Source organism: Cloeon dipterum, chromosome 2 (assembly GCF_949628265.1).
Source record: "Cloeon dipterum chromosome 2, ieCloDipt1.1, whole genome shotgun sequence".
Classification (NCBI taxonomy): Eukaryota; Metazoa; Arthropoda; class Insecta; order Ephemeroptera; family Baetidae; genus Cloeon; species Cloeon dipterum.
Window position 1 is genome coordinate 26,225,075 of NC_088787.1, and position 17,288 is coordinate 26,242,362.

General features: G+C 39.8%; 3 protein-coding genes across 4 annotated transcripts; 1 reads left to right on the forward strand and 2 right to left on the reverse strand.

The window, feature by feature from the left end:
• Positions 1-343: 343 nt before the first annotated feature.
• Positions 344-7,320, reverse strand: Su(dx) (Suppressor of deltex). Its single transcript, XM_065481163.1, has 11 exons — positions 7,163-7,320; positions 6,282-6,393; positions 6,076-6,214; positions 4,964-5,569; positions 3,908-4,139; positions 3,380-3,729; positions 2,543-2,945; positions 1,978-2,252; positions 1,695-1,920; positions 1,539-1,635; positions 344-1,461 (listed from the first exon to the last, which is right to left on the reverse strand). Exons 2-11 carry the CDS (start codon positions 6,349-6,351, stop codon positions 1,289-1,291), a joined length of 2,571 nt encoding a protein of 856 aa, XP_065337235.1. The 5' UTR covers positions 6,352-6,393; positions 7,163-7,320; the 3' UTR covers positions 344-1,288.
• A 281-nt stretch (positions 7,321-7,601) lies between these two features.
• Positions 7,602-12,836, forward strand: Esyt2 (extended synaptotagmin-like protein 2). 2 transcript variants are annotated; one of them, XM_065480019.1, is made up of 19 exons: positions 7,602-7,755; positions 8,291-8,659; positions 8,715-8,756; positions 8,813-8,953; positions 9,004-9,080; positions 9,152-9,218; positions 9,276-9,421; positions 9,488-9,608; positions 9,656-9,924; positions 9,981-10,029; positions 10,104-10,193; positions 10,261-10,347; positions 10,404-10,562; positions 11,049-11,201; positions 11,261-11,499; positions 11,557-11,637; positions 11,692-11,788; positions 11,850-11,993; positions 12,046-12,836. In XM_065480019.1, exons 2-19 carry the CDS (start codon positions 8,303-8,305, stop codon positions 12,112-12,114), a joined length of 2,388 nt encoding a protein of 795 aa, XP_065336091.1. In that variant the 5' UTR covers positions 7,602-7,755; positions 8,291-8,302; the 3' UTR covers positions 12,115-12,836. The 2 variants fall into 2 exon arrangements, with proteins under 2 accessions (XP_065336091.1, XP_065336092.1); XM_065480020.1 differs by lacking the exon at positions 7,602-7,755 and adding an exon at positions 7,761-7,778.
• A 22-nt stretch (positions 12,837-12,858) lies between these two features.
• rasp (protein-cysteine N-palmitoyltransferase Rasp) lies at positions 12,859-16,086 on the reverse strand. Its single transcript, XM_065480036.1, has 9 exons — positions 15,968-16,086; positions 15,445-15,574; positions 15,217-15,371; positions 14,672-14,860; positions 14,422-14,613; positions 13,776-14,137; positions 13,254-13,434; positions 13,064-13,199; positions 12,859-13,004 (listed from the first exon to the last, which is right to left on the reverse strand). Exons 2-9 carry the CDS (start codon positions 15,530-15,532, stop codon positions 12,883-12,885), a joined length of 1,425 nt encoding a protein of 474 aa, XP_065336108.1. The 5' UTR covers positions 15,533-15,574; positions 15,968-16,086; the 3' UTR covers positions 12,859-12,882.
• Positions 16,087-17,288: the final 1,202 nt, after the last annotated feature.

A 17,288-nucleotide genomic window follows, 5' to 3' on the forward strand; every position in this document is an offset into this window, starting at 1 on the left:
GCGAAGGGATCGAGATGACTAGGCTTTGCGTGAGCGCACGCCACTGCATTTCGCTTCCCAGCATTAGCATTGATTAATTTAATGTGCCTATTTCCATAATTTCGTGCGATTCCGACAGAGGAAACATTAAGATCTTCAGTGGCGATTGATGACGGACAAAAAAATCTATAGATTAAAATTGCGTGGGAATAAATATTAAAATTTTCATTGAAAAAAGCTGCGAGAACGAGTAACTTGACACGAGATGTAACTTTTTACTTCTCCTTCCATTGAAATCAATCGCCAGGTGTTGAGATGCCACGTTATAAGATAATATATTTGATTAAATTTAAAAATCAATGAGTAGATTTGCATGACTTTTATTGTGGTTCTTGCTATGCAGAGAGATCTGATTTGGAAAAGACATAGGCTTTCGTTCAAAGTAGAGCGCATTCCTAACTTCAGAGTTCACATTTTTCTTTTCTTCACCTGCACAGTTTTGTTTGAAAGAATTAAAGAGACAAAAAAGGAACAGTATGCGATACATGATAATATATAACAAAACTATTATGAATAGCATATAGTCATAAAAACTTACAAGGCTTCAACATTGTGCTTGAAATGATCAAGCGCTAAAATTTTGGAATGTTGCAAAATGTAGGCGTTGGGCAGAATCTGAACGAAGCGTCATATATATCCTGAAAATAATTACATTTAATACAACAATAATTCACTCTGTAGTCCCGCGTAAGCTGCTGGCATCAATTAAAGTTCTCCACCATTTTACTACTGAAGGGAAAAGGATTAAAATTTTAAATTCAACAAGGATATACATGTTTGCCAAAAATATATTCAAAGTACCTCTTCAGACTTAAATGTTATTGCAGGTAAAATATAGCAATAATAGAGATACGATACAGGTGCAAGCAGAAATTAATTTTAAAAGATGATTCTCACAAGGATAGTAGTAAAAGCCACTATGCCTTTCAGGGAAGTAAATTTACCGTCGACATCTAATCGAACGTCCACAAGTTAACGGGTATGCAAGAGTGTTGCGTGATGAAAGTTTTGATAGAATTAGACTGAAGATTTTCGAATTTACCCACTGGAACTCGCACACGGAAATTTGGACTCAACATTCCAAACTAATTTCACATGATTAAATTAAAATTAGCAGTACGTAACAACGATATTATTGATTCTTCTTAATGTCTCAAGCCCAGATTACAGTTAATTATTTTCTCTTTGTTTGACACAGCCCCCAAGTTAAACACGACAGTTTGACTGCTTCCAGCACTGAACTTGGATTTCACTCTTGACCAAATCCTTCTGTCTCTTCGATTGCGAAGTTGAGTTTTTCCACGAGTTGCTCGTAGCTTTTATAGGGAGGAAGGTCCAGTCGGTTGAAGCAAGTGTGTGACCTTGGCAACCAAGTCTCTTTGCCCACCTTCTCAATGCAAAAACGTTGCGGACCGTTGCTCCCTGTAAATTTAAATCAGATATTAGCATCACACTGGTATAGGAAAGAATTAAAATATTTTGAAAGGATAAAAACTTACCCATGAGCTCAGCGAAACCCCCAACAGGAACTCTGCATGTTCCAGTCACAAACTGCAGCAGCCTGGCTCTCTTTTCATTGTCTGTCGTGCGCACAAACTGGAGACATAATTGAGAGTTAATATATACAGTGATTCAGTTGGTCTTCAATTCATTACCTGCCAAAACCAGAGCACTTGCTTGCTGTTTTTGGTGTAGTGCCTGTAAATTGAGTGTCTCTGCCAATCATCGACGTCGACCTCCTGCATGCCACACAGCATCAACTCCAACTCTCGCTCGTCAAAGTATTTGAGCCACTCAAGCGGGACCACTTCGTTGAAGCCATCAAGGAAGGCTTTTGTCTGATCCTCCACACCTCGCGTCATGCGCCAATTTGTAATCAAGCTAAAATTTACCAAGATGGGTTAGGACACATCGTTTGAAGAGTAAGCTTCAACTGACTTCATGTACTCCTCTTTGTTTTCGTCTGTAACCTTTACTTTATCTCCATTCTCTTTGAGCTCGTGATGCAAAACCTGGCCCAAAACCTCAAAATCAACACTGAAAAACAGCTCAAGGCCGCATTCTTCAATACTGTTGTCCCGCAACCAGACAAGCGAGTTGTAAAACTCGGGATCGATGCTTTCAATATCCTTCATGGTAAGCCTCTTGTTCAACATTCGTTTATAAAACGGCATCGTGAACCCAGAATAAATGAATCTGCCGTGGTACAGAGCCTGCAAAATGAAATGTATTTTTCGCATTTTAAAATCTGATGAAGTGGCGGATTACTGAACCGATTAATTTTTTAATTCTCACTACCTTGGAGCGAATAAAATTACGAATTATGACCAAAAAATGAGTGTAAGTAAATGTCTAAAAGAACTGATCCAATTATACAATGTATTCCGTTAGTACTGTTTGACCAAAATCCAATTGAGATAAAATATAACGTAAATATGATTTTTAGCTACTACTGTTGTTTTCGTAAAAATAATATTTTAATTGGAGCCAGTATTAAACTTACCATGGCAATGAACCTGCCGATAAACTTGAAGTACTGCAGGTGGTCAGGGTTGACGTAGGAGGCCGGGTTGATTTGGAGGCTGTAGTTGTTCTTGTTGGCGTACTCAAAAAGACAGTACATCGGGTTGAGCACCTCGTGCGACAGCAAGAAGAACCACTCGCGCGACACGCCACCGTAGTCGAGGCCCTCTTCGCCACGGAAAATTATGTATAGCCGTCGACGCAGCTCGTAGGCTGGCAGTCGCATTATCTGGTGGTACGAGTCCTCGAACAGCGTCGCTCGCGTCATTGTGATTTTGATGTGGGACGGCATCGCGTTGCTTTGGCACAGGTAGCGGAACTGGCTCAGCTTCCAGCGGAATGACCGTTCGTACGCTCGCGGCACGCCGTAAACGCCGTTTGGACTGCAGAGTGCAAAAAGGGGGTAAAATTTCAAAACGTACTTGATATTGAAATATTTATTCGATTTTGTAGAAGCCAGGAATATATTTCAAGGAATTGTAATTTTATAAGCAAAATGCAAATATTTTCCAAATATGTGCCGCTAAATATACTTGAATATATAAAACTTTAGAACTTTTGAATGATAGAATATCTTCAAGATACACCCGAAACATTATGTGTATAAAATTATTTATTTTCATTCCAAATACTTGGCTTTGGTAAAACACCAATATCCAAACAAAATCTCACAGGTGGTAGAGTTACGTTTTAAAAAACAAATATTACATTTCGAAAAAATTCCAGGGCACACTTTCTATTACTTACACTGTCAAAATATCCTCAATTGATTTGAAGTTAAATCAGTCTAGAGAAGTAAATGCTGAAGCTAACTCACCCTTTGGGCGCACCGGGCCTAGGATCCTGGAAGGTGGTTGATCTTGTGTTGTGATCAACAAAGTAGCGGATGCCATCTTCGGTGAGTCGAATTTCCCAGCCATCAGGCAGCATTGGCTCGTTGGTGCTCAATTCCTGGCCCTGCGTTCGTGGGTCCTCCCACTGAGTCGTCCTATTTTTATGATTTACGAAGTACAGTCTGCCATCTGGCTGGACCCTCTTTTCCCAGCCAGCTGGAAGAGGACCCAGAGTGGCTTCGTCATCATCCGGTTTGGGTGCAGCTGAGCTTCCAGAACTCGAACTGCCAGCTGAGGTTGCCGCTGCTGTGCTACTTGTGCCGTTTGACACAGACTGTTGATGTGTGCAAAACCCAGATTTAGTAATTCAAAATTTTTTGAATTGAGAATAATTGTATTTCCCTTAAAAGTTTTCAAGTTTAAGTCCTATAGCAAAATTAATATCAACAAAGAGAGGAGTTTGAAAACAAATTAGGATTTGAAAGTTATCAACAAGCCAGTTAGAAAATTACCGCTGGGTACAGGAAACGCTGATTGCCTTGCTGGATAACGTGGGCTCTTTCTCCTTGCCAGTGTTGGAAGTGTTGCAGCCGCTCAGTGCTTGGCCTTTGCCAGGTGGTGGTTCGCGTATTATGGTCCACATAGTAAACGCGACCACGCGGATCGCGGCGCAGTTCCCAGCCCGACGGCAGCGGCTGTGGACGCTCCCATGACGTCGAACGAGTGTTGTGATCCACATAGTATCTATGAGAGATTTCAAAATTTAGGATCAATATTTTGCTACCCAAATCACCCATGCCCTGGTTCCCTTGTTAATCTGTGTAGAGTACTGCTGCGTTCTGCAATAGGGTGATAGTCAAATTCTGGACAAAAATGCTCACGAAGTCAAATAAAAATTATAATAAAAAACCCATTTGTCGCTTTTTGGATGGAATTTTCCTGGGAAATCTAATCAATGTGACCAACAGTGGATACTTCACATTCTAAGGGAAATTGATTTGAAAGTGGAGCTTATCTAAGGCCTCAACAAAAAGCTTTGTTTCAAATCGACAAAATTTTAAGATTTATAGATTAGGCCAGCTATCAAGGAGGCGTCAAATTAAAATTTGGACTGACTGAAAGCTGACTTTTTCAAAGCAAAACGACCAAAACAGACACTCCAAGCATCTTGTTATTCGCAATTTTCTTTTCTATTTCCTTCTCGTAGCTTTAAACGGTAATTTTATTATTGAGTTTAGTTGTACTTTGACCTGCGCACTATAGTTACATTGATTTTATCTGATTGTGCAATGAAACCGTAAGTTTTGTGGAATTCATTGATTTTCAATCATAGAAGAAAGAGCAATCCTCCGTAAAAGAATTCCAGAGGCCCCAGATGGTTACTATGCAGCTGTGATTGAAGCCCATTTTGCACTGTGATTTAAATCCCTCAACCAAAGTTGCTAACACTGATAAAAGAGGTTGAATTTTAGATCCAGAATTTGAGATGAAAAAGCTTATCTCCCTGTCTTTATTATTGATTATTCCATTAGATTTAAAGTGTTAACAAGAATAAAAATGTGGCGTACCTCCTTCCATACATGTCGTATCTCATTTCCCAACCAGGGGGCAGTGGTTCTTCAATGCTTGATGTTGCTGCAGCAGCGGCAGAAGCAGGTGCGGCAGCAGGGGTAGTTGCTGACGAACCCTGGGAGGCGGACGCATCAGGCTCTGACGCAGCGGGGGCAGCCGCCTCGGAGGCGGCGCTGCCATTGGGCCTCGACTGGTCACTAGGCGGCAGGCTCGGGAAATGGTTCACGGTGGCTCGCTGCCTCGGGGGATGCGTGGTGGCTGTTGCGTTGGCCGCCGCCACCGTCGTCCCCTCAGAGACTACTGCCTCCGTGGTGGTGGTGGTGGTGGTGGTGGCGGCAGCGGCGTTGGGGGCCGGCACGCAGCTCATGTCCACACGCAGGCCATTAAGCACGACAAACAGCTCACCAGCGGTAGAGCTGGAGAAGCCGTTGCCACCCGAGTGATGCTGCAGGTCCAGGGTTAGCTGTAGATTCTCACAAACGCCCTGGTAGTGCGACAACACTTCATACAGCTGAGTCACCTTCTCGCCTAGCAGTCGGTCTTTCCAGAAGTCATTCTGGTCCAGTACGCGGAAGCGTAGCACCGAATATGGAGTTACCAGACTAGAATTGGCATTTCAAAAGCGATTAAAAAATATTTGAAAGCTTAATTGTAATTCAGTGGTAATAAGTGCACAATTTTGCAATATCACATACACAACGATTTAACTTCTCCTCTCAAAATGGTTTAAATCACAATATGCATTGCTTGATGCCTAACAGTGAATTTGAAATATGACAAAAATTGATCAAAACTATAACGTATGTCTGCAGGTCACATTATTTTTAGATAACAGAAGACATGAACTAGAACCCAAAACCCCCAAGAAGATGCCTGTTTACCACAACCATATTTGCAAAATTGCTTTTGTTCATAAATTATTTTTTTTTACATTATACTAGGTGTCTTACAACCAAAAAGAGATTGTGCGTCATTAAGTGTTGAAACGTAACAAAAGTCCTATTTTATCAATAATTAGAGCCTTCTTTTGTTTTTATACGACACACAGTTACTTGGGGCAATAACCAGATAAAACCATGAATATGGTTGTTTGGAAAGAACAACTTACACAGTAAACTCTTCGTTCCATTTTGGCTGATGTGTCGATTTAAGCACCTCAGTCTTTCGCGAGTTTTTGTCATCGATGGTGACCTCTACATAGGGATTGGGCTTCAAAAACGACACTCTCTTCAACTGAGCCCGATCAACTGCAAACAATTTTGAAAGTTGAATCTCTCAATTTCGTCTTTAACTGAGAACCGATAATGCCCATACCTGTCAGGCTGAGTTGGTAGTATCCTGCAGCAGGCGAGGTAGCCATGTCCGTAGGAGTCGGCTCGCTCATTTCCTCAACATTTCCGAGCTCTTCAGCTCAACGACGGCATGTCTGAAATCGTAGATTGGTTTTATGAAGTGATCTCAGCTGATGACAGAACTTTATCTAATCAACAAAATACGACGCGGAGCGAGCCAATTGAGCGAACGGCTGAGCGCTCAGGGTCGAAAGTAAAGTTTTGCTAAAGTGATAATATTTTAACGTCTGTGATATCATTTAATAAATATTCTAGAGCTTCATCAGCTATAGAGGGGAAAAAAGAAACAAAGTTGGAAAACGTTGTCGATACTCGGACACATTATGCAATCGTTGCAATGCAACAACAGGTCACCTATCTAGCTGGTTTAATTTTGCAATTTACGTTGACAGAATTATTAGATTGCATGCGAGCTTGCAAGTTTAAATCAATACATACGGGAGCTGTCGCGAATGAAAATGCAAATGAGCTGTGTGTAGATGTCAATAATTATTGCAAATTTGCTCGAGCATCGGTGTGGAACACGGAATAAAGACACGACGGGGCGCGATGCCCGCTCCTTTAGAATCAACCAAAATTAACCCGCATTTTTTAGAGGAACGCAAATCCGCAAAATTCATTTACCGGCAAGGTCAATCGCAAAAAGTCGAAGTTTTGCTCAGAGAGAATACTCTATGCGTTCTCAAGCACTAGCACGGTTTCACTTTCGTGATTGGTCACGAGAGGAATTACAAATTATTGGCACAAGCGGACTTGAACTTTGCGTCACGACTACGAGTCGACCCAAAGCCAAATCCGGTCGCAATTCGTCTCTAATTGAGGCAACGCCAATCAAGATTTTACCTGCATACTAATAGGACACGGGAAATCTCTGGAATCATAAGTAAAATTCACTGAAGTAGTCGGACTGAGACGGACTCTTGAGTAGGGAGCAGCTGACACTATCAGTCGTACCATGGACAACAACTCGACCCGACTCGCTGACGGGAATAGTTGTGTGCATTTCAGACTCTCAAAATCGGAGGGGGGGGGGGTAACGAGATATTGACTGATACAAACTCGGAAAGCAAAGTACTTAACGATTTTATGATTGCTTTGATAAAACAAAGATACTTTTATTTTGGAAAAAGATAATAAAAAATTGGTTACAGTATTTATATGATTTTGGAATCACAAAAGAGGGAAAGAGAAAAAGAACTAGCTGTGGAGGAAAACTCCTTTCCGCACGCTCCACAATTCTCCTAAGAGGAATTGATGGGTGAGTGAAAACTGGCGAGGATTCGAGCTGCTTATTTTTGCCTTTCGTTCTCTTTCTACACTTTCATCTCTTCGAGTCTTCGCTATTCGCTCGCCTTTAGCTCGCCTCATTCGCTCGTCGCTCGTCATAGAGCGGAGGGTGTTCTGTGTGAAGTGAAGATCCGCCTTTTCGTTAAAAGGTGTGTAAGGCGAATAAGTTCATGTTATTTAGCCTGAAAACTGTTTATTAGATATTATGATAACCTACCTCGCCTCATGACCTATTTTAATGTTTGTTTGAAGTTTTCGTTTTACGTTCCCATTTTTCTGTCTTAAATACCCCGCTGCACCCTGCACCTAGTCACCTCTTTCGCGTGTTTTTATCATGATGTCATATGCGGCTTTTAGCGCTTGCAAATAATACAATCATTATCTACTAATATTTTGTAAACATATAAGACCTACGTGCGCTATACTTTACATCTTTTTAACTTTATCTCTTTTGCTCAGTTTTAGCTTAGTGCAGTTTTATATTTTTCCTTGTAACAAGAAAGGTACTTTGTAAATGTTAACAAATATATTTAACTCGAATCTCAAATTTAATTTCCTCTTCGGCTGGGAAGTATTGAAAAAACTTTGTATTAGATAATATTTTCAATTTTTAATCTGTTTGAGTCATACAAATATTTTTAGATGATAAGAACTGAAAATTTTAACACGCCATAACATTTTCAGGCGGCTACAACGATGGCAGCTTTGAAGGAGACAGAGTTGGCCCAGCTAATTGAGCCAGCTGATGGTCTCTTGGATGAGGAGGAAGAAAAGCCTGTGGTGCCCGCTCCTGCCACAGCGACCGTGGCTGAGGAGTCCGCAGTATGGAGCATGGCTGTAAATTTTGTGAAGAAATTTGGTGTCTCAATGGCTGTATATTTCCTGGGTTACTTCCAACTGAGCGCCGCTTGGCTCATCTGCCCCATTGTGGTGCTGATCATTCGAGAGGAGAGCAAGAAGGAGACCAAGGCTAAACAGGAGATCTTCAAGAAGATTGCCATGACGGATGAAAGAGATGTTGTCATGGCCCGGGTCAAAGACCTGCCCTCTTGGGTAATTTCATACCAATAAAAGTCTCTAGAAAAATGTCGATTGCAAAATTTTACAGGTTTACTTCCCAGACGTTGAAAGAGCCGAGTGGATTAACAAGGTTTTAAAGATCACTCAAAAACAAATACAATGTTATTTATTTGAAACAATTTCCAGATTATCAATCTGTTGTGGCCCAATGTCAACAGCTACGTGCACGACTTGCTGAAGAATACCATTGAACCAGTTCTGAAGGAATCACTTTTGCCTTACAAATTAGGTGACTTCAAATTTGAGAGAATTGTTCTTGGAAATATTGTAAGTGCTGAATGTGGAAAATTTTCTGAATTTAATAATCGCTATCGCAGCCACCAAGGATTGGAGGAATCAAGGTTTATGACCAAAATGTGTCCCGCACTGAGGTCATCATGGATATTGACTTGTTGTAAGATGATTTTTCGATCTAATGCAAATCAATTTATTTAGGTTAAACAATTTAAATCCTTAATTTTACAGCTATGGTGGAGACTGTGATATCACATTTTCGGCTAAAGGCGTCAAAGGAGGCATTAAAGATTTCCAGGTAAGCGAAAAATAAATTATTTTTTCTGCTAACATTTATCTGATATTCTCTGCGCAGGTCAGTGGCCTAGTGAGGATAGTGATGAAGCCACTTCTGACACAAATTCCTCTGGTTGGCGGGCTGCAGGTGTTCTTTTTGAACAACCCTGAAATTGACTTCAACTTGGTCGGAATAGCTGATGTTCTGGACTTCCCGGGTCTCAGGTAACGATATTCCAATCGCCAGTGTTTTTAATTTGAGTAACAATCATTTCTCGCCCCCCCCCCCAGGGACGTGCTTCAGCGCATTATTACTGAGCAAGTGGCAGCCATGATGGTTCTGCCCAACAAATACCCCATAGTTTTGAGTGAAGAAGTGCCTGCCCAGGTGCTAAAGACTCCTGAGCCAGAGGTACTCATTGTCATATTACTGAAAGATAATAACATTTCATTTCAAAGGGTGTCTTGCGAATCCACCTGGTTGAGGCGAGGAACCTGATGAAGATGGACATCAGCGTGCTTGGAGAAGGAAAGTCTGATCCATACGCTGTCATCACCATTGGCTCCAAGACCTACAAGACCAAAATCATTGAGGGCTCTGTCAATCCGAAGTGGGACTACTGGTTTGAAGCGGAAGTTTCTTCGTACAAGGCGCAAGAGATTTTGATTCAGGTCTGGGACTGGGACAGAGGATTTCCTGGCTACCAAAATGATGACTACCTCGGAAAGTAATGACTATAGTTCAATCTCTGAGAGCGGCAAATTATAAAAAGTTGTTTTCTAGGGCCACTATTGATATTAATATGTTGGTGCACAATGGCCAGTCAGACTTGGTGAGAACCAGTTCCAACTCTTTTATTTTAATGTCGTTTTGAGTTAAGTGACATTAATTTTCCTGGGCTTGCAGTGGATTCCTCTAGAAGAGGCAAAGCATGGAGACATCCACATGAGGTGTACCTGGTTTGGATTGAGCAATGATAGGGATGACTTGGCTGTTGTATGTTGCTTTACTGGCATATTATTTATTCTGTTTATTCTTATCTCAAGTTTCTCAATTTTTGCAGACCTTGACCGAGACGAAAATGCTTCACCTGAGCGGTATGTCTTCTGCTCTATTTATCCTTTACATTGATTGCGCCAAGCAGCTACCGGTGAGGAAAACAATTACTATATTTGTGGGTTGGAAAATTTATAACTTTGTTCTTAGTGTGTTAAAGAAAACAAGAAACCTGATCCATTTGTGACTGTGCAACTGGGATCAAGGATTGAACAGACAGCTGTCGTCATGAGAACCACTGACCCAGTCTGGGAGGTTGGCTACACCTATCTGGTGCAGAACCCTGACACTGACACCCTTACCCTGAAGGTATGCATTCCTTTCTTTCTAGGTAAAGCCTGGTAAATATGAAATTATCAGTTGCTTTTGACGATACTTTGGGATCCTTTAATCAAAATAAAACCAAAATTACTATCTAATTTAGGTTAATTAGTTTTGTTTAATACTCTGGGCTGGCAGATCAAATTTCTCACACAGATGCTCACATCAGAGACAAGAATTGAAAATTTCTAAATAATATATTTTTAAGTTAGTTGCGAGTAAAGTATGTCGTAAACTCTCCATTTTAATGCACTAAAGTTTTTTGCTCATATTTTAGATCACCAACAGTTGCTTATCTAAATATTTACTGATTTTTGCTTTTTACAGTAAGTAAATTTAAAAGTAATATACACTATTGCATGTTTGATGAAAATAAAATTTAAATCTAATATCTAAGTTTTCGAAATTTATTGTTGACCATTTAGTAATTTGTGGTTTACTTCGAAGGCTAAAAATGTTCTACTATCATTTTAGGTAATGGATCAGAAAACAAACAGTGAACTCGGCACATTTTCTTACAACTTGTGTGGGCTGTATGAAAGGCGGATGATGCAAATCCGTCACCAGCCTGTCCGCCTAAAAGGTTCTGGATTGACCTCCAAGCTATTCTTGTCCATGCAGCTGAAAGTGAGTTTTAGCATGCAACACAACTGATTAAAAGATCCACACTTTATTCATTTTTGCAGATTATGAAAAAGTCGGATGTGGCTATGTCTGACAAATCTGGTGGCAGTTCGCCAGTGGAGATGAAAGTGCCGAAAAGGACCAAGTCAATTGAATCCAAGAGTTCTGACACCCTGAGTGTCGGTCGAGGTTCCGTTTCTGCGATCGAGCCGTTGATCGAAAGCACCGTTGCCTCTCTCGCCAACGCAGTCCCACCATCTGCTATTGAGCCAGAGTTGAGACGTAGAGGAACAATTAAAAGGTGAAACCCAGCTCTTGGTTACACTTGGTATTTTTGTTGCTAATACATCTTTCCCAGGACAAACCTCGGCTCCATCCAGCTGACCATTTCGTTTAGCAACCTGCGACAGCGTCTTGTTGTTGTTGTGCACAAAATCGAGTATGAATGGGCTGCTAAATTTTCCTGTTGGAGCTCAATCCGACTTTTTTGCAGGAATCTCCCGCAGGATGACCCAACAAACCCACCAGATCCATATGTGAAACTGCATCTTCTACCTGATCGATCCAAGGAACACAAGAGGAAAACTGAGGTATGTGCTCTTCTAAAATTTCCCTTCAAATTATGACCTTTTCAATCCTTTCCCTTTCAAGACCATCAAGGACAATTGCAATCCAATCTACGAAGAAACTTTTGAGTACGTGATGTCAGAAGGCGAATTACATGGCCGAAAGTTGGAGATATCGGTTGTTTCTAACAAGAACTCCATGTTTTCTTCAAACCCGTTAATCGGACAGGTAAGTCTAATTTCACAAGTATGATAACTTGATTAAATTTTCTTAATTCCAGGCTGTGATTACCCTGTCTGAGCTGAACCTTTCTGAGGGCGTAAAGGACTGGTACAATTTGACCGCCTAGCACAGGCTTCTCACTCTGCGCAAACTTCACCCCCTTCGACTGTCCATTTCAACGGACACTCTTTCCAAACTATTTGCAACTGTCAAGCAGCGTTGAGTGGGGAGGCGCAGATCATTGAAATTAACTTGCACATTTTATTTTCAAACGCAATTCTAGATTACTCTGAAAGTGATAGGGCATGCTCTTTGTGTCTAATTCAAAGCTTCAATGGCTCGCTTATATTTAAAAACACATATGTATCAGGTTGTTGAAAGTCACATACTGAATGTTAAACTATGCTGCACAAACAAAAGAGACTAAAAATGTTGAGTTTTATATCAAAATGCTAGGATCTGAAAAATCGAGGCAGCTGCTGAAATTATTTGCTGTGGTTTGTAGTTAATGGAATGTTTTTAACTTTTCTACACCTTTTTGTGTTATTCTTTTTTTGTTAAGACTTACAAGCTGTGCAGAGAGGAAATATATTTTAAATTGTCTTTACTAACAATCGCAGCTAGACGGTATACTATTTTCAATTAATGTTTCTCAACGTACCCAAGGTACATAATCTGGAAAGTTGGCATTTAATATTTTATGGTGTTTTACCAAATTATTGATTATCTTTTTAGCTTTTCTTCAAGCTAAGGTACTACAAAAATATTACGATGAATCAATCGCTATGATCAAGTAGCTCGTATTTTTGTTCAATGTGTAACCAATAAAATAAAATGTCTGTTAAACTATTTGATTGGTTTTGTAATATCTTTTTAATGATTTAAATAAGTTCAATCACAATTTTATTAAAGATTTCTTGTAACCCTTTCTTCTAATTTCGCTCTCTTTCACCTGTTGAGAAATGAAACAGCAGCTGTATAAAATTACACCTAGCAACACTTTGGAGTAGGTTGAGCCTAAAACATGAAATCAGTTGAGACACTAGTTTGAGCAACAAATGAAGATAAATACGCACTAGAAATGAATCTGGAGATGAATATGATGCCTGCTTCGTAATTGGCAAGGAAGAAGCCATTGGAGAGAGCTGCAAGTAGCAGAAGCGGAGTTGACAACAAAGCCCTCACTCGCTTCCGTGTCTGTGTTTCTCTTTCCTAAGCAAATATTTTACAAATCATCTTTCGGCAAAAATGAAAAAAAAAACTTACTTCGTCGAGCGTTACAAGAAAAGCACTAGCCATTCGTTCAAGGACAATCCCAAGCCAGTTCAGCGCTGACCAGATGAAAATATAAAAGGCAGTGCCGTGCCACACGTAGACAAAGCCAAAACTGCATAGAGAGGCTAAGAGCCATGAACCACACCACTCCCTTAGTGGAGTGTTGATGTATCTAAGTGAAGAAAGACAAATTAGGATATTTATGGCTGTCCTGAAGATAAAATTGTTCTTTCCTTGGTCTTATTTCAACTAATATCAAGCTAATCCTATTTTATAAAAAATGCTGTCTGTGATGTTGGTGTATTCCACAGGTTTATCAGGGACAGTAATTTGGTTTTCAGCTTAAATTTCAGGAGGATTGCTTTGAAACTTAAGCAAATTATTTGAGTATGTCCTAAGTATTTTTTTTAATGAGTGAAGCCTAAAATATATTAAATAATCTGTCTTGAATTAAAATTTTTAAAATGAGAGTTTTGAAGAGGGAAACCAATTAAAAATGGATGAATTAACTGCCTGTTTAAAAATGTGTAAAGTCCAGGATCGAAAAGCCTCCACATGTCTGAGTAGAGGTGAATTCTGGCGATGCACTTGGGCGGCTCTTTGGTAGGAATTCCCTCTGCCCTGGCCAGGGTGCCCGCCAAGCCATAGATAACAGCGTACTTGAGCATGAAGAACTGACCCAGGCAGTAAACAATCGCGTACATGGTGCCAATTGGGACGTACTGCAGCTGCCACACCATTTGAGAAAGTGCCGCCGAGTAGATCAGATGCAGCCACAGATCCAATACGAAGCCCCAAAATAAATACCTGCACATGCCAATTAGCAAAGGCATCAGCCTCATTTTTGTCAGTCCAGCAGGCCTAGGCGTATTTTCCTGTGAAAATATGAGCGTTAAATTATATTATTTCCGGCTTTAAACCAGTCAAATAATTTTTTTGAAATTATTCAAATAGGTTTATTTGGTTCCAAATTTTTTTGCATTATAATTTTTATATTTATAACTTAAAATTCCGATGCTTTAATTGTGCCTTATACTCGCAGACCTTTTCCCACAATTATTGTTTTTTCAGTATGGTAATGTCTCTGGTGATATTTTCTGACAGAAAGTAAAATAACAATTAAGCTTAAAATTTAAAAAAATATTTTAAACGATTTTACCTCTTGGAGATACTCGTCATACATGACAACAGGTCCAGAGAAAAGCAGAGGAAGGTAAAGGGCGTGAGCCAGGGCCTGGATCAGACTTGCCTTGGCCCTTTTCTCCTGCACATCTAAGCAGTAGCTCATGTTGCGCATGAGCACCCAAGACTGCACAAGACCCATCAGGTACGAGTTGGATTCGTCCAGCATCTGCAGTCGTAACGCAGGTTAAGCAAAACAAAATATTTTATTTTCGCAAGGTTCACACCGGTTCATAGGTAACGGAATTGAGGTAGATCAGGGCTAGCAGGCAAGTTGCCCAGGAAAAGGCCCTTCTACTGGTGATCACAGTCAGAGCATGGAACAACGCTGTCTGCACCAACACCAGCAAACTCACGGGACCAATCACGTAGAGCAGAAAGGCGCAGCTACAGACTACACGCCAGATTTGCAGAAGCTGGAATATGAAACAACAAAAATATTCCCATCAATATTGAGATTTTTCTAGTTAACTTGTTAAAAGTTAAGTGTCAAAATTGATTGTTAAATGTATACACTTCTTGTACTTTTGCTGTGGTTTGGACAGTTATTTCCGCCAGATAAAGTGTACAAAATATAATTATGATTTTTTTGCGTAATTAAAATAGTCAAATTTAATTTAGATTATTAATTACAATTCAGATTGACAAGATTTAAAATTTTGCGTACTTTATTTCTTTACAGAGTAGATTACTATATAATTTATTTTTGGAAAAGTGCAAAATCAATTTTGTTAAAAATTTGGCAAGGCAACGGTATATGCAATAACCAAACCTTCCAAGAGGGCAAGAAGGAGGCGACCATGAAGTTGGCAAGGCAAAAGGGCGCTGCCAAAAGAGCATTGGGCAGCCAAGTTTCCCATTCAAAATCAGCCCGGTCCCTTTGGCCAAATGCCGAGTTCTCAACTAAGAAGTCTGGAAAGTCAACATCTGCAAATAAAGTTGAAGAAAAGTTAACTTCAACTTCTCAGAAATACATTATATTATATATTTGAGTGCGTACCATATTTAACTCTCCAAACGCTGTGCAAGCCATAACAAACAGCCGAAACCCAGAGGGTCCAGTGCCCAATGTTCTCAGCTTTCTCCATTGTCCTTCAAGCCCAATACAGCTGAGAGACCCTGTATCATCTCTTAAAAATAAAATTATTTTAGCATACATATCACTTAAGAATTATCAAAGTTTAGTTGCAACACAAATTAAGCTATTTGCCCTAAATTCCATTCATCATAAAAGAAGGGAAACTTTTGGATTTTTAATAATCTATTTTTAATAATTTATTTTGATTTGATTCTCACATCATAAAAATCTCAAACGTCAGCTATCATAGAGCTCAATACCGTAAATAAATAAACCGTAATACAAAAATTGAAGAGTATTGAAGTTTTTGCCGGCATGCTGACAGCTGACAATTATTTACTGACAATGCGCTTTACGATTTACGAATGTAGAGCTTGAATTAAAATTATTGGATGAACAATGTTAAACCACTAAAATAACGCTAACTTTAGAGGCTGTTGATTACCTGTCCTGTTGCTCCTGACTCCTCACACTCTAGTTTTCAGTTTGATTTTGAGGTTTAAGGAAAACTATGTCGAACAGGCAGTGACCGCCGCGCAGCGTGTGTTTTTGTTTATATCACCATCTGTTATCTGAAGACTTGCTGGGAATTTATGGGGGGAGGGGAAGAAATTAAAAAAACGTTCCAGGTCATAAAATGATTACATACACAGGAAAAAAGGAAACCCGAGAGATGATTGATTTCAAAAGTTGCCCCCTAAAACAATTTAATTATTTTAATATTTTTAATCAAACTGCATCAAAAGTTTTGATTCACACAGGTTTATCGGAATAATGTTAAATGGACAAAAATAATTTGAAGCTAACGTAAAAACATTATTTTACATATTTATTATTTCACGCCAAAAAATCCGCTAATCGCTGTGGTTGCAGCGATTGCTTCCAACAATTAAAGGGTTGGATGTTAATTTTTGCAACAACAACAATTTGTAGAGCGATTTTTGGAACTCTCTTAATTTGCGTTTTATTGTGAGGAGTTACGGGCAATCGCTGCTTACACGTTTAAAAAATTTAGCTCAAGCGGAAGTAGTTCAATGGCAGGCCCGGACTGGCGCCAGATTCTACCGGGGACTGTTCATTTTCGCGGCCCACCAAACCACCGCGGTCCGCGGCCCACTAACCCCCCCCCCCCCCCGAATTTTTATATTTTTTTTAAATTCACTAGTTGCATAAATCCTATGTGTTTGAAGCCACCAACAGATGGCGCCACCGTATACTTTCGTAAAAAATTTAATTTTAAAGCATTTCCGCTGTGATTTCAGACTCAATCCTGCCACTATGCATTCCTCACTTAATATGCTTTCTTTTGACTTGCTGAAAACTAAAATCAGTTGAACCATTCACCGTAGAAACGTTGGAAAATATTTTATAATTAAAACAAAAAGTTTTTCACGTTTCTCCGACGATTGGCTAAGGTTAAACCGATTTTGGTTTTCAGGACGTTAAAAGAAAGCATATTAAGTGAAGAATACACAATGCCAGGATTTAGTCTGAAATCGCAGAGGAAAATGCTTATAAATTAAATTAATTACGAAAGTATACGGTGCCGCCATCTGTTGGCGGCTTCGAACACTGAGGATTTAGACAACTGGTCAATTAAAGGCAGCTTCTTCTGAGGATAGCGAGCTGTTCATTTTTCAGTATTTCTACAGAAATATTGTCCTGCTCAGGACGTGACAGGAAGCTCATGAATTAGGGCTACAAACTTCGCCAAAATTAGTTGAGCAGGATATTTCTGTAGAAATTCGGAAAATTAAACAGCTATT